At 52.2% G+C, this 14,900-nt stretch overlaps 4 protein-coding genes across 4 annotated transcripts; 2 read left to right on the top strand and 2 right to left on the bottom strand.

Moving 5' to 3' along the window:
• The first annotated feature begins 81 nt into the window (after positions 1 to 81).
• On the top strand, positions 82 to 2,298 carry PV10_07879 (uncharacterized protein). The gene has a single exon (XM_016372836.1). The coding sequence runs from the start codon at positions 128 to 130 to the stop codon at positions 2,138 to 2,140; it is 2,013 nt and encodes a 670-aa protein (XP_016222168.1). The 5' UTR covers positions 82 to 127; the 3' UTR covers positions 2,141 to 2,298.
• Positions 2,299 to 2,357: 59 nt separating this feature from the next.
• PV10_07880 (uncharacterized protein) lies at positions 2,358 to 5,276 on the bottom strand. Its single transcript, XM_016372837.1, has one exon. It carries the CDS (start codon positions 4,338 to 4,340, stop codon positions 2,583 to 2,585), a length of 1,758 nt encoding a protein of 585 aa, XP_016222169.1. The 5' UTR covers positions 4,341 to 5,276; the 3' UTR covers positions 2,358 to 2,582.
• A 2,724-nt stretch (positions 5,277 to 8,000) lies between these two features.
• On the top strand, positions 8,001 to 10,855 carry PV10_07881 (uncharacterized protein). The gene has a single exon (XM_016372838.1). It carries the CDS (start codon positions 9,659 to 9,661, stop codon positions 9,992 to 9,994), a length of 336 nt encoding a protein of 111 aa, XP_016222170.1. The 5' UTR covers positions 8,001 to 9,658; the 3' UTR covers positions 9,995 to 10,855.
• On the bottom strand, positions 10,735 to 12,325 carry PV10_07882 (uncharacterized protein). The gene is made up of 3 exons (XM_016372839.1): positions 11,636 to 12,325; positions 11,226 to 11,573; positions 10,735 to 11,174 (listed from the first exon to the last, which is right to left on the bottom strand). Exons 1-3 carry the CDS (start codon positions 12,042 to 12,044, stop codon positions 11,137 to 11,139), a joined length of 795 nt encoding a protein of 264 aa, XP_016222171.1. The 5' UTR covers positions 12,045 to 12,325; the 3' UTR covers positions 10,735 to 11,136.
• Positions 12,326 to 14,900: the final 2,575 nt, after the last annotated feature.

Below are 14,900 nucleotides of genomic sequence, written 5' to 3' on the forward strand. Positions count from 1 at the left end.
TTGGCAATATCTGATCGTTCTTGCGCTAGGAAAAAAGTTCAATCACGCCGCCGTCAGGTCTGAGTGCAAGTCACGCCTGCAGTCTAACAAGAGCAGCGAAATACCTTCCGGTCATCTGCGGCCGTCCATGTCTGCTTCGTCCGTCGTGTGCCCGTCTTGTCGGCTTCGACCCTTTCTCCGTTACCTCAGGCCAGTTCCGATTCAATGGCAGGCCCAGAGAACTATGGCTTCGGCCATGCGGTCTCGCCGTCGGCCCGCCAGAATGACCCTCTCTCAGAATGTCGACCTTGGTCTCGCAGACAAAAAGAAGTCTAAGAAAGAGGAGGTCGGCCCATTTTCTGCCATGAATCAGACAGAAGCTAGGCTCCCGAATCGAAAATTGAGAGATAGACCTCAAAGGCCTCCCAGATTTCCCCTCTCCCCGGCAAGACGAGCCATCGACGACAAGATCGCCCAAAGGTCTCGCGTTGGTCGAGGTCCCTCCAATGCACCCGAGGATGGTGATCCAGGACAACCAAGTACCGCCAGCAAGCCGAAGAAAATGCACAAGGATGACCGACCTTTATTCCACGCCTTGAAAATGCAACAAGCCCTGACGCCTTTGTCATACACACAGCGAGACAAAATCAAAGAAAAGCTGGAGCAATACCAAAGATTCGAAGACCTCGGTTTAATGCCGCAGATCACGGATGCCGTTTACAATCAAATTCTACCTCATCTTACCGAGCACTCTCCCACCCCGGTTCAGAAGTTGGCCATTCCCAGCCTGTTGCATCGGAGAAGGGGAGGCAACGAAAAAGAGACAAGCAAGCGTTCTACAGCTAACTCTCGATTTGACAAGTTTCTCATTGCGGGCGAGACCGGCTCCGGCAAGACGCTCGCTTACCTCCTTCCTATTGTTAATGCGGTCAAACAACAAGAAGAAATCGACCGGATCGAACATGCTCAGAAGGAACAACAGGAGGCAGATGAGCTTCAAAAGAAGCTTCAGGCATCTCCTTTTGCTGCGGACCAGTCAGAGACGGAGGAGAAATCCAAAGTTCATCCAAGTACAGGACGTCCTCGAGCACTCATTCTCCTTCCGTCCACGGAACTCATCATCCAAGTCACCAAGGTCGTCAAGTTGCTGTCTCACAGCATCAAATACAGATCTGCGGGACTCTCCTCCATAAATTCGCCCACCGTTATCCGGTCCCGCCTCTTTAACCCCAATGGCATTGACATTGTCATCTCGACCCCTCATCTAATCTCGTCTATTGCTCAGAGTGATCCCAATATTCTTTCCCGAGTTCAACATTTGGTTCTAGACGAAGCCGACAGTCTGCTGGACCGTTCCTTCTCCCAAACCTCGCTCGACATTATCGAGCGATGTGCACCATCACTCAAACAACTGGTTTTTTGCAGTGCTACCATCCCCAACAGTCTCGACCGATTTATCGACAAGCACTATCCTGACACCAAGCGACTGGTGACGCCCAAAATCCATACCATCCCTCGGCGCGTCCAGCTCGGTGCAGTAGACATTGACAGAGATCCATACCGGGGAAATCGGAAGCTGGCGTGCGCTGACGTCATCTGGACGTTGGGATCGGCCCGGCATGAAGACGCGTTTGTGAATCACACCGTCAAACACATCCTCGTATTTGTGAATGAGCGCGAAAAGGCAGAGGAGGTGGCTGAGTTCCTGGCGAGCAAAGGGATTGAAGCGGTTGCACTGACGCGGGATACCACTGAGCAGCGACAGGCCGAGGTGCTGGATTCATTCACTTCAACCGATCGCGTGGAAGGCGAGGAAAAGGCGGACCATGAGAAGAAGAAGGCTGGGGGCCGAAATTTCTCGTCGTTTATTCCGTTTGACGACTCGCTGGAGAAACTGAAAAACAAGCCGTCTCGGCACCTGGCCAACACCAAAGTGTTGGTGACGACGGATCTAGGATCAAGAGGAATTGACACTCTGGCAGTTCGCAATGTGGTCCTGTACGACGTGCCGCACACGACGGTGGACTTTGTTCACAGGCTGGGGCGAATGGGCCGCATGAACCGACGTGGACGAGGGGTGGTGTTGATGGGAAGAGGCGACCGCAAAGACATTATCCGGGAAGTGCGTGAGGCCATGCACAAAGGTCAAGCCTTGATCTGAGGTGGGCATGGTGAGGACCAGAAAGAACAACGCAGGATTATTCTGGCCGGGCTGCGGACGGCTATTGTAGACTAGAACCCCCATGTATATCAGGTTTTGTTGCATAGAGAGCCAGGGACAGGTGTATTCTAGAATAATCTCCAGCGGCGCAATACCACACATGATGATGATTGACGCTTTGAGCTTTTCAACGAATCAGGAAGAGATTTTGCTGTTGATCCATTACGTATATGCATTCGCCACTCTTTGAGACCAAGTAGAAATGATGACCATGAAGCCAGTCCGACTCGTAAAACAACATAATTATCATGTAGATCTAGTAGTTGATATGGGCCATGTACAGACATCCTCGCGGTGATGCTATCAGAATATATATTTACAAGTTCAACCACGTGGCAATAACGTGGCAGCATGGATGAATTGGTGGCGGATCGACGCCAAATCAGTGTCCTACACTGCCGATCCAACTTCCACTCATGGGCCGCACAATGTTGATGGGAACACTGCCGGAGGTAAAACTACCAGTTGTCATGTCGTCGGTCGGGTCGACACACCCTCCCCGGCCATCCACGTCCTGGTCACCGGTCATGTCATCATTGGGCGAGGCCCGGCTACGCCGGGGACTGGCACGCCTCCGCCCACGCCCTCCCTTCTCGTCAGTCTCGTCCGGCGCTTGGCCGTAAAAACGTGAATTAGAGACACGGTGCGTATCATGAATGGGATCGCCGTCTGTGGGTTCATCTTCTTCCGCGTCGGTCTGCTGCCCCTGGACCAATATCGCTTCAAAGGAGCGATCTTCGGTAAACGCCGGGCTAGCCAATTCCTCATCCAGCTCGAAGAATCCGACACCGCTGCCGCCATCATCGGACGCCAGTAGGGCACCGGCAAAGCCTGAATCATCCCCAGTTGAGGCGGGTACGCCGTTGATGACTGGCGATGGTGACGGTGACGGCGACGGAAGAGGAGACATGGCAGGAGAGCGCAGCCGTCGGCTCTTGACCGAGGTCAAGGAATCTGGTTTTAGCCCAAATTTAGAGTTGGGCTTGTCGGCGCCGGATCTACTGGCACCGGCTTTGGGAGACCTGTCGTTTGAGGTGGTGTGTCGCCCGGACCTGCTCCTCCCAGACCTTGAGTCCGAGTCGCCATTGTCAGTCCCGACTTCGGCCAAATTGTCTCCCAGTGAAACTTCATCCTGTATCCGAAAGTCGGGACTCGGCCCTTCCTCATAGCTGCTACTGGGTTGAACGATAGCGGAGTCTGGTAATTGGAAGAGGACGTGCTTCCTCTTCCTGGCAGATGAGCCACGATGGGTCCGAAGGGCACTGGGAAGGCTTGTGCTAGGCAATTCAGGGGTGGACCGGGTACGTTTGGTGGTCAGCACGGTAGGCGAAACAGGCTGCGGTGGTAAGGACTGGGATGGGGTGTTTTGTGTAGCGGCACGTTTCGATTGTTCATTGAGGTGGAGTTGTTGAGGTTCCTCTTCTTGTTTTTGGGTAACAGGTTGAGGGCTTTGAACACTTGATCGACGGTCATGAGAGTCCAGCAGAGGGAGGTAAGTGGGTGTGAAGACGCCGGCAAAAGAGTCGGAACGTTCGCTTGCAGGGGCCGACGGAGCCAGGCCTTTTGCCTGGCTGGGGGATGTGCGTTCCTTGGTGGGGGTAGTCAGACCGGGTGATGTGGTGGTAGACGAAGGAGATGTATGCCGGACTAGGCTCAGCGGAGTCGAGGGCGGTGATCCAAAGGTAGATGCCAGGGGAGTGGTTTCCCCCGCAATTGTCAATCTGTCTAGGGACAAGGTGGGCCTGCTCAAGGGTGCCGGTTTGACAATCTTTTCACTGACAGAATCTGGGGATTTTTTGAATTTCTGACCAAGGCGGCCATTTGAAAAACTATTTTGACTCGAAGCAAGGAGGTTTAGTGCAGAATTGGAGGCAGAGGCGGGGATAGGCTGTTTAGTAGGGGAGGGTTCGCAGTCGCAAGAGATGGATGCGCGAACTCGATGCCTGTTGGTGCGAAGGTCTTTCTCGAAATCGCGAAATTCTCGATCCTTGAGGGCTTTGAACTTTAAGATTTCGTCGTCGAGTTGCCTCCTTTTTCGATCCAACGTGTCAATGATGTCGGACTCGGAGTCGCTGGTATGTTCAGGCGAGGGGAAAGGGGGCTTCGTCAAACAGTTTATTTGGGACGTATTGCGATACATGGCGTCGTGACTGTAGTGATGTAGGGCGGCGGTGCGCGAGAGGGAAGGGGTGCTCCGGGGTCCTTGTCGGAAGTAATCGAATACTCCGGGCTCGTGGGTGGTCACCTCCGCAGAGGAGAGGACATGGACCACGTCTGATTCATGGAGCCAGTCCGGTGAATGTTGCAGAGAGCTGGTGAACAGTGAGAAGTTGTAATAGTCGAGGCAGGTGTGGTGTAAGAAAATGGACCAGAAAAAGCTGTGAGGTGTGGTATGGCGGTCAGCACGCGTCGAAGCCAAGCGAGTCGAGTCGAGTCAAACGAGGGTGGGGATGTCCAACAGGGATAAATCTGGCGGTGACGAGGACAAAGTCAAAAATTGGGTTTGGGAAGCTGGATGTGGTCGGAGGCGGCGGGGGCGGCGGCGGCGATTCGGAGAAGGCGAAGGGGACACGAAGGGACTCGATCGAAGCGCAATGTGTATAGGAGGGTTCTGAGTGTAGGTGTGGTAAGGTAGGTATATGCTCTATAAGCGGGGAGGAAATCAGGCGAGTTTGTTCTCTGACCGACAAATATATGAGGATCGATCTGGGGCAGTGGATGTCGTGGTGTATACCCAGATCCAGACGATGGTGAAGGAATTCTCCCTGCGTGACCGGGCGGACTTTGGACTCCTCGTAGGGATTGCGGCTAAATTGAGGTCGGGGTAGGGAGCGCTGGGCCGAAACCTGTAGAGAAAAGACGGGGTGGGAAGGGTATGTGGAAGGACTTGATCGATTAGAAGATGTAAGACAGCTTCACATGTTTGAACTCGAGACTTTTCAAGTGATGGAACTTGAGAGATGGCAAAGGGCGAGAAGCTGCACGTGACGAGGGGATTGTGGCAAGCGGAGGGGTCGATGAGAAGATAAAGATATGAATGTCTCAGACACGGACAATCTGGGACCTCTGGGTCAATCTGCTGGAACTGAGACTGGAACTGGACCGGGAACGTGCTTGATTCGGATTGACAAGTGACAACTCTGCGAGTGGCTGAGGCTCAGGTACCAGGAAAAAAAAAAGTTTGAGTCAGAGAAGACAGTATGACACGGAAAAGGAAAAGATGGAATTGATGGAGAAGTGAAGATGGACGTCAGGAAAAGTCTGCACCCCACTTTGGCTTCGGCAAGATTTGACCAGGAAGAAGTGGTAGGGCAAGGCACGGGGCAGGGGTTTAGGGTCGAGGGGTCTTCCAAGTCCCCTCGTCCCCTCGTCCCCACGCATAACATAGGCCCGAGTGGTCGAGAGACCCGCGGGCCCTCGGGCCCCTCGGGCTTTTACTTGAGTAGATCGATTGCCTAAAAGAACCTAGGTAGGGAACCTAGGTAGGGCTTGCCCCCAAACTGGCAGCATTACTTGGGTTCTTGAGGTATCCATGGACGACGCATTTCCACCTGCATTAGGTATGCATACCTTACCTTAGGTCCGAGTAACTTAACTTCGTAGTTACATACCTAGGTAGGTACTACTTAGGCACATATTCGTCCTAGGAAATGATCCGCCAATGCTGCCTCCTCGTTGGCGCAGCTGGACCTATGAACTAAGCCACAGTACCTGCTTACAGGTCTAAGGTCAGGTAGGAGGGAACACCGTTCTTTGAGAATCCTCGTATCGTTGACACCCAGGAGGTCGAACGGACGGGTGTGTGGGCCGTTCGGTGAAAAGGGATTCTACGGTGAAGACGCATGCAGGCTATCCAAGGTGAGTATTTACGAAGATACTATAGCTACACCTCACATACAGGAGCAATGGATACCTTACATTTTCATAATTACGATATACTCCGTAGGGCACAACCTACCTATAGGACCACAGACCGTGCTCGTTCTCATGCTTGTCGTGCTTGATCACCCATTTCCAAGTCCCAGCTCGGCCAGATACAGCTTTTCCGGGGTTGCAGGGGCATCTCGACTACTCGGTTAAGGATCCAGATACTACGCCTATCAGCTCCTATCGATCATGACAGATTCTAGGCGAACCTCCAATTCACGTGGGGGTGCTTGAAGCTGCACATCAACTGCTGCCTATCAATAATAATGGCGATCGCTAATCCATGGTGGCCGATGCTCGCAATTTCCTCATCTGTCGTTGGTTCTTGTTGGTCCTCCAGCTGCCTACCTACGAATAGACATAGGTCTGTGCCTAACTAGATACCAATAAAGTCGGTCGCTTACTTGATGCATCCATCACTCATGTCAATCGATCGAGCAGTCCTGCTCAAACAAGGCAATCATGTCCGATGGAATCGATTCTCGAGGATTGACCAAGCTCATCGGCGATTTTCGATTTTGACCGTTCTCGAGTCATGTGTAACGTCTTTTGCTTCATGCTATAGGAGGAGGCAGAGGTCGTTGATGCTTAACTACCTTAGGTAGAAAAGCTGCTAAGCCACCGGCCCTAATAATGGGCATTCAAGGGTACCGGTACCCAAGGGAAGCCCAATAAGGACCCGGAGCCCCTGGAGTACTTACTTAGACCAAGCCCCGTGGCCCTCGGGCCTAACAACTGCCTATGAGTCCGACCTTTGGGCGCGCGAATTCGATTCACATGGGCTGCAACCTCCACCTCCACCTCCAGCCACCTTGCTACCACGTTACCCTGGCACGTCCGCCTGGCTTCGGAGGTTTGAACCCCAACGTGGCATTCGAGGCGACTCATCGCTCAGCTAGAACATGTCACAATCAAACAGTATAAGTTTTTGGCCTACCCTTGCTTGACACGTGAAGAAGAGAAGAAAAGTCTGGAGATTGCAAACATGTGATTGCCACCAGCATCAACAGTCATTCCCTCGCGACTCCAGTCCTACGACGCTGGTATTACTACCTGAAGTGTTATACACCGTATGGTTCCACTTCCCTTCATCATGTCTCAAGGAGCACATGGACCATTTTGCATCAGGCCTCGCCTTCGTCGGCATGTCCTGATTAAGACTTCCGAAATCACCCAACCCTCGATCAATCACGTGTCGGGCTTTTATCATCATTCGTATTCTTCTTCTTCTTCTTCTTCTTTCTTCTCCTCCACACTGGACGGAGGTCACCTTTAGGATTACTATGGTCGTGTTACCACTTACAGCAATCTTCTCCTTTCCATCCCTTCGACATCGATTATAGGAGAATGGTCAATCTCTCGCCTAGGACCCTTCAGGCAAACATGACCTAGAGCAAACCTGTCCACTTTGCGTCGTTGTCTCCGCCAAACACCCGTGACCCGACTTCACCCGCTCCCTGATTCCCATCTTGCGAATTCCTCCTTTTGACCTGGCAACTTATTGCACCATTTAGAACAAGTGCAGTATTGGTGACTCACCGTCCTTGTGCCAAGGAACATTTCCCGCCATTCAAACGCTAATCTTACCCTGACAGCCTTGTTGTCCTCCATTCACTGTCAAGATGTGACCATCCGTGCCATTCATCTCCATTCCCTCACGCTTTACTCGCCGTGCTGCATCTCTCCGAGCTCGGTACTGACGGCAGTGTTCTTCTGCAGGATCCTGCGCCGTATTTCGCCGACCAAATCGCAGCCAGTGGAAAGTCGGCCGCTTGCCCCCAACGTCCACACCGAGGCTATTTGCAGCCATAGTAGACACGTTATGTGCACGTGATGTCTGTCCAGGAGCCAATGGTCGAACGAAACTCCGAATCTCGACTGCCTTTGGAGGCTTTGCTTGTGTCTCGCTGCTCAAAGTCGCCTCAAGCTCTGCAGGAGCAGCACGGGGCTTGAACACCTTGACCACCAAGCCACCACTATCGCTGGGAAATTCATGGTAGGACACGATGATGGTGGGAATTGCGCCCGCAGCAGATGAGCCATGATGCTCCTGCTTCACATCTTGCACTAAGCCATCCAGCTTCGTCCCCCAGTCTTTGGTGAAACGAAAGCTGTTAATCCTCGACGGCTTACAGTCGAGGCCGGGGTTGGCTTCATGCACACTGACCTTACCATCAGGTGCTGATCTATTAGAATGATGCCCCAAAGGAGATCGTCCACCTTGTGAATGGCCGACGTTTGTCGCATGTGTCTTACCACTGCTGACTCTATTTGCCACCTGCTTTCCGACGCGTAACACATCGGGGACTGAATATATCTGTTCATGGCTTCCTATCGAGGAGTTGACCGTTGCCCCTCGATTGACGGCTGACATGGCCTGCCCCTTCGGCGACACATTCCGTGGCACCACTTCTTGCGAAAAAACTGTGGCCGGAGCAATCGCCGCGGGTCCGTACAGTGCTAGATTAGTCGCAGTCGTCCGAGTGGCAGAGCTTTGCCCTTTTTCTGACTTTGTCACAGATCTTCTACCTTCCGCAGTCAGGGTTGGCACAGCGAGCATGCCCCTTGGAACAGGCGCGATGAGACGCTCGATGGGTTCACTTGCACGGACTCTGTCCACCAAATGCAATTCTTCTTGATGCATCTTCGGTGCTTGAGAATTGTCGGCAGCCTTGGCGGTCTGGATGGAAGCGTCAAACGTCGAGTGATGTTGAGGGCAACCTGGTCTTAACGTTGTAGGAATGACAGGTGCAGATTGTTCTGTGACACCGGCGGACGCTTCTGTCGATGAGTTTGGTTCAACAGGAGCACGTATATTCTGCCTCACCTCCAGATCAGCCACGGGGACAAGGTTGGCAACCGGCTTTCGCGCAATGGCTCGTCGATTTCGTGCAGCAACTGACGCTGGGCCGCAAACAGGACCCATCTGAGTCAAGATTTGCTGCACTTCTGATGTGCCCGTGACTTTCGCTCCCTTGGCCGCTTCAGACACCAACGCACCTTCAGGGCCTTTGAGTGGGACGTACTCGGTGGCCGCTGATACTTGTGGAACTACCTTTGTCCCCGGCCGCAGGGTCTGAGGGTGTTCTGACTTACCTGGCAGCGAGTCCAGGAACTCGAAGGGTCCAGAGTTGAATGGCCTTGATAGCCTATTCGAGAGCTTCAAGGGTTTCGAGGTTGCTATATTCGAAGTACTAGCTTGAAGCATGACCTCGATGCCATTATTTGACGGCTTGTCACATGCGACGGGGTTCAAGGCCGTGGATCTGTTCCCATGGTAGTGCGCTGAAATTTGGTTGGAATGTTGGGGGAGTCGAAGCGCACAATCACGGACCTGACTAGCTTTTGACTGATTAATTGTACGACACGTATCGAAATGGTCATACATTTGATGGCCGTTAGCAAAGACCTGTGCCTTGACTGGCTTCGTATGAGCTGCGGTGCCGTGGTTGGGACGTCTAGATAAGGGGCTTTGTCGATTTGAGCCACACATGTCTGCCATCTCTAGATCCTTCGGTGTCAACGAGAGAGATGACGGTTGGGCTCGGAGGTTTGAAGATTCGCGTGACATTTGCCTCAGTCTTGGGGAGGGGTCATATGGCAGGTAAATCTGAGGGTAAGCACCCTGGTTGTGCACGAGCTGTGGCAATTGGGCTTGTTGCTTCTTCCCACTGGCACTGCTGGCACCTCGCCTACCGTGGTCAACGCCCATCTGGCAATGAGCCGGACTTCCCACTCTGGAGGGCGACTCGAAGCGGTAGACGGATGAGGAGCTGTCGGTTAGAGGATGCACTGAAATCATGGGGCTACGCGAGGGGGAATCGTCTGGATGGCCGCAGGATCCAAGTTTCTTCAAACCACCTCTGACTGAATCCGTCATGGTCGCCAGTTGGCCTCGGAAATCTTGCACGTGTGATCCTTGGTCTCGGTTAGGTTCGGGGGAACTCACAGAATACACTCCCATCGGGGACTCCTGAGGTGGCAGTTTCGGATATTGTTATAAAGAGAAAGGATGTCAGGAGTGGATAAGATGGAAGATGAGGTAGTCCTGTCAGTTAAGAAGTTGTTTATGTGTTTCGAATTGGAGCACCGAGGAATGCGAGATGCTTCGACCAAAGATTATGGTCAGCGATCGCCTGAAGGATGAAAAGTCGGATCTTCTCTCTGGACATGGCGAGGCGAGGGAGATGCTGATAAGGCGTCTCGATATAGCCGAATTCCAGATGATCTTTGTTTGATCCCCCATCATGGGCGACAAGGGAATTTCATGAGACAAAGAGAGCGACGGGCATCTTTGGCGATTAATCAGGCCTTTCTGAGAGCCCTTTGTTCGTGTAAACCACATCACAAAGGCTGGGACACCAAAGGGTTGTTGAGGCTTTCCCCGTAGGACTTGGGGCCGAAGAAAGGAGCCACCCACACCCACATGTACCTTGACTCGGCGTGTGGTTTCAGGGTGTCGCGATGGGATAGAGCCGTCTGTGGAGGGGACCATTTCGTATACAGGTACCGGATCGAGGGCGATATGCTCTGCCATCGAGTGCAGATCAGGTAAGGGATGCTTGCGTTGGAGGAAGATAACTTGGTCAATAAGAGAGCCACAGAGGTTCAAAAAGAGAAGGTATTCAATGAATGCCTGGACGGCGTCGGCGTTTCAGTTATCCACGATATCAAATCCAAGGCGCATGCAAACAAATCCAGACACGCGAAGAAGACGATCGAGAGCTATCACACCGTTGGCCTCTCTATAGTCACTTTCATGATGAATATCTATTGCGTTTTGAAATAAGCTCATGCTCCGATTTCAGTGTATTGTCACCGAAAAATCCCCTTGGACGATCCTTACCCTGCCATCGACCGGCAAAGCCTCTGCCTCACCGGATCGAAATCTGCCAGACCACAAAAAGGAACTTTTGTCGATGTAGAGGAGTCGTCGCCTATCAAGTCCAAAAGATTCCAAAGTTTCTATGTATTTGAATGATTCGACTGCGGAGACTGCGGAGAAAGATCTAAGCAGCACCACCACCGCTGAGACGAATGATTTGACCTATTTGGATGTCAGTCAGCGTTCAGGGTCAAGGTTGCAGATCAAACTCACCATTGAGCCATTCGCTATCGTCGTGGCACAAGAACATGACCACCTTGGCAATGTCCTGGGGAACAGCAACACGTCCGAGAGGAATCAGCTTGGCAATACCAGCCTCAATGGACTCCAGAGGGGTGTCCTTGGTGGCACCAGGGGCGTAGTGCCAGGCATTTTGGGCGAACATGTCAGTCTTGATGCCACCAGGAGCAATGGCGTTGGCGGTGATTCGCTTGGGACCACCATCGGCAGCGAAGGAGCGAGTAAAACCTTCGACAGCAGACTTGGAGCCGGCATACAAAGCATGGTTGGGGACTGACATGCCAGCAGCGATCGAAGACATGAAAATGATTCGTCCACCCTCTGTGGTTTCGGTCAGTCAAGGGGACTTGGGCGCTGGAACGAGTAGAGAAGGGCTATCTTACCGCTCAAGTACTTGAGAGCGTGCTGGCCAACGAAGAACTGGGCACGTGTGTTGAGGCCAAAGACCTGGTCGTACAGCTCCTCGGTGACATCCTCGGGTTTGGCGAAGGCTTCGGTACCGGCATTGTTGATGACAATGTCAAGCTTACCAAAAGCCTTGATGGCCTCTTCGAAGAGCTTGGTGACTTCGGGGACCTTTGAAACGTTGGCCTGGATAGCCACGGCACGACCGCCAGACTTTTCAATCTCAGCAACAGTGGCCAAGGCGGGCTTAGCAGATGAAGCGTAGTTGATGACGACGGCAGCACCTCGCTCAGACAGGATCTTAGCGAGGCCAGAACCAAGGCCACGGCCTGCACCGGTGATCAAGGCAACCTTGCCATCGAGACGGATATCAGGTCGAGCAGCCATGTCGAAAGAAAGTCTGAGGGGGATATGTGGGGGGTTTGAGGTGATTGGGAGAGAATAAAGATAAAAGGGGTTTGTGGTTGGATGTTGAGAGGCAGGAGCTGGTGATAGTAAGAGATGATTGGGGTGATGTATATACAGTACAACACAAGACAATGAATGAAGGATGATGGATAGTGGATTGACCGCCAGAAGCAGAAAGGAACAGAAAGGAGCAGGGAGGAACTGGTAAACAAAGAAATAAAATCGAAGAGGGTGATGTGGTCAGAATAAGGAGCGACCAGACCATCGAGCGAGAGTGTTTGTGTTGTGTGGGTGGGTGGCACGGCACTGGTGAGTGGGCAGGGGCAGGGGCAGGGGCTTGAGGACCTTTCGGGCAGTGGCAGGGGCAGTCAGGCGTGGCAGGATCGGATGGGCCGCACCAGAGTCCCCGCCAAACAGAGTGCCGACACTAATAATAACACGCAGGACACGACACGACACGGTAATTTTTAGAAAGACGGGCTCTGACTCTTGGATGCGTTTGGATCGTGCGGGTGCATGCCGTGGTCCTGTGCTATGGTCCGGTGCTGTGTGCTGTGTGCGCGTGCCCCAAGACTTTCACGACGATCTGACTGGTACACCACCGTGGACCCTGGTGTGCCATCGACCCAACAGTCAGGCACGACTGTCAGACACGAACCATCGGCGAGTCGGTGAGATAGAAAGCCCTTGATTGTCAAAATGTTGATGCCCAGACTCATCTAATCGCCCTCTCGCTTTGGCGGTGAGAGTTTCTTGGAGCGTGTTTGGTTGTAGTCCGTAATGTGGACAAATCGCAGGTGAATTTAGGGGGCCGAAATTGCGGGGCGAAAGGGTTGAGGAACTCAAGAGGGGCTGAGGTACCGAGGGGCTTGGGGGCAATCATTTCTGTGAATTAATCTCAATTATGTCGAGCCACTGTACAAAGTAAACTCTCAACTAAGTAGGTACCTAGGTAGTATAAAATATACGTAGCGAGTCGCAGCTTCGACTAACGCTAGGTCGCCTACAGAGCTCTAGATATCACTCCTATACGCTCTTTCCAGGGCACCCTCTCCAGGGCACTCTCTCTAGGCACTCACGTGGCACTCCAAGATCACTCGGATGAATTTAGAGGGTTGTTCCGGGTTACGGGATCGCAACTCGTCTATATCCAATGATTTTACGAAGAGGATAGCGCCAAGGTTTTTTCTCAGCTAATTCTTTTCTTAGGCCAATTATATCGCGCAAAGTTTTTCCGGATGCCAGATTCTCCTATAATAGGGCACTAAACTGAATATAGAACAGTTGAACCTACTCCGCTAAGCGCCCCCTCCGCAGGACAAAATCTCGATCACGTGACAGTGTATGCACGTGACTCTCTTGTGACCAAGCCTCCCTTCATGGCCAACCACGTGACTCTGAATTATACCCATAAAATAAAAATTGTGGGTCCATCTCTTCACTGAAGATGGCGCGCGCAATAGGATGGTCGGGCTCTGGGAGAGTCATCATGGGCGGTGGAGTTGAGTGAGTACAAGGGCTCATAGTGCCTAGTCATGGTCAGTTTAGTGATTAAAGGAGAGAAGCGAGAGCCACTCACTTTGTGAAATTCCATTAAGGCCTTGGGAATATCCACGTGGCTCTGAATGATACCAACAAAACCACAGTGTCGCATCAATATTCTTTGCTGTTGCCGCGACGGCATCAAAGGTCCAGCAACAATGTTGACGCATCCAAACACAAACAAAGGTTCCGTGGGCAACGTGCCTTTTTATCCATAAATTCTCCAGTTAGGGTCGAGGCTTGTGATGTCATAGATGGGTGATTATGGATTTCGCCTCCAATCTTCCCGTTCACCAGATACTGATCATGAGGATCATATATCATAATCGATGGGGGGCGCTGTGCAATTCTTCTCGTTTTCAATATACTGATCATGAGGATGATATATCAAACCAGATGGGGAGGGGGGGGGGGGGGGGCGGTGGATGAAGCTGGCGTAGTCCTAGGTGGGATCAAAGTCCAACATGTTGTTATTGGCTGCGCTCAAGGCAAAGTACAGCTGCTCGGCGTTGTAGGAGGAGCGGTGTGTTGGGATAAAGTGGTCCATGTTTGGCATGATTGACATCATGGGAGTGAGGGGGTTGGCTTATTCTGGGGGAGTTTGAGTAAAACTAGCGCTGGAAGGACTCTGTCTATCTATGCCGAGCTGTTATCAAAGATGAGAGAAACAGATCTAGCCTAGTGTTGCTCCGGCTCAGCAGCACTCTGGGATGTACTCTAGGCAGGAACGGCCTAACAACCGCCTCGCAACTGAGGCTCCATCTCTTGACTGAAGTATTGAAGTGGTAGAGGATCACCTAATGTCATTGTCTAACTGTCTAAGAGCTAATAGAAGAGAGCGAGGAGGAGGAGGAGGAGGAGGAGGAGGAGGAGGAAGAGGAGGAAAGCCTCTTCCTGCGGGGTTCAATACAGGCAGGGGCGAAGCATATTCGGTATAGATTTTAGGAAGAAGTAGACCCTCGCTCCTGCAATATGAAGATGGCGGGCGCAATAGGGATAGGATGGTGGGGCCCTGGATGAGTCATCATGGGCTGTGGAGCTGTGCTAAGGCAAATGGCTATAATTCATGTAAAAGGTCAATTGTTATTGTTCTATGTAATGGAGACCAGCGCATTCCTCAGCTAAATATCCGTATGTTGAGTCGGTGCAGCTGCCGTAACAAGGTGAGTGAGGATAAAACTCTGGACAAGTCATCATGGGCCGTGCAACTAAGTGAGGATGAGACTCTGGAAAAGTCATCATGGGCTGTGCAACTAAGTGAGGATGAGACTCTGGAAAAGTCATCATGGGCTG

The sequence above is a fragment of the Exophiala mesophila genome (genome assembly GCF_000836275.1).
Source record: "Exophiala mesophila strain CBS 40295 unplaced genomic scaffold supercont1.5, whole genome shotgun sequence".
In the NCBI taxonomy this organism is placed as follows: domain Eukaryota; kingdom Fungi; phylum Ascomycota; class Eurotiomycetes; order Chaetothyriales; family Herpotrichiellaceae; genus Exophiala; species Exophiala mesophila.

Bases quoted from the DNA above. Each gene is read 5' to 3' on its own strand.
- PV10_07882 (XM_016372839.1), bottom strand. From the start codon at position 12,044: ATGGCTGCTCGACCTGATATCCGTCTCGATGGCAAGGTTGCCTTGATC. The intron at 11,574-11,635 runs GTAAGATAGCCC...CCGAAACCACAG, and splicing joins CGCTCTCAAGTACTTGAGCG to AGGGTGGACGAATCATTTTC. The intron at 11,175-11,225 runs GTGAGTTTGATC...ACATCCAAATAG, and splicing joins CGATAGCGAATGGCTCAATG to GTCAAATCATTCGTCTCAGC.
- PV10_07879 (XM_016372836.1), top strand. From the start codon at position 128: ATGTCTGCTTCGTCCGTCGTGTGCCCGTCTTGTCGGCTTCGACCCTTT.
- PV10_07880 (XM_016372837.1), bottom strand. From the start codon at position 4,340: ATGTATCGCAATACGTCCCAAATAAACTGTTTGACGAAGCCCCCTTTC.
- PV10_07881 (XM_016372838.1), top strand. From the start codon at position 9,659: ATGACGGTTGGGCTCGGAGGTTTGAAGATTCGCGTGACATTTGCCTCA.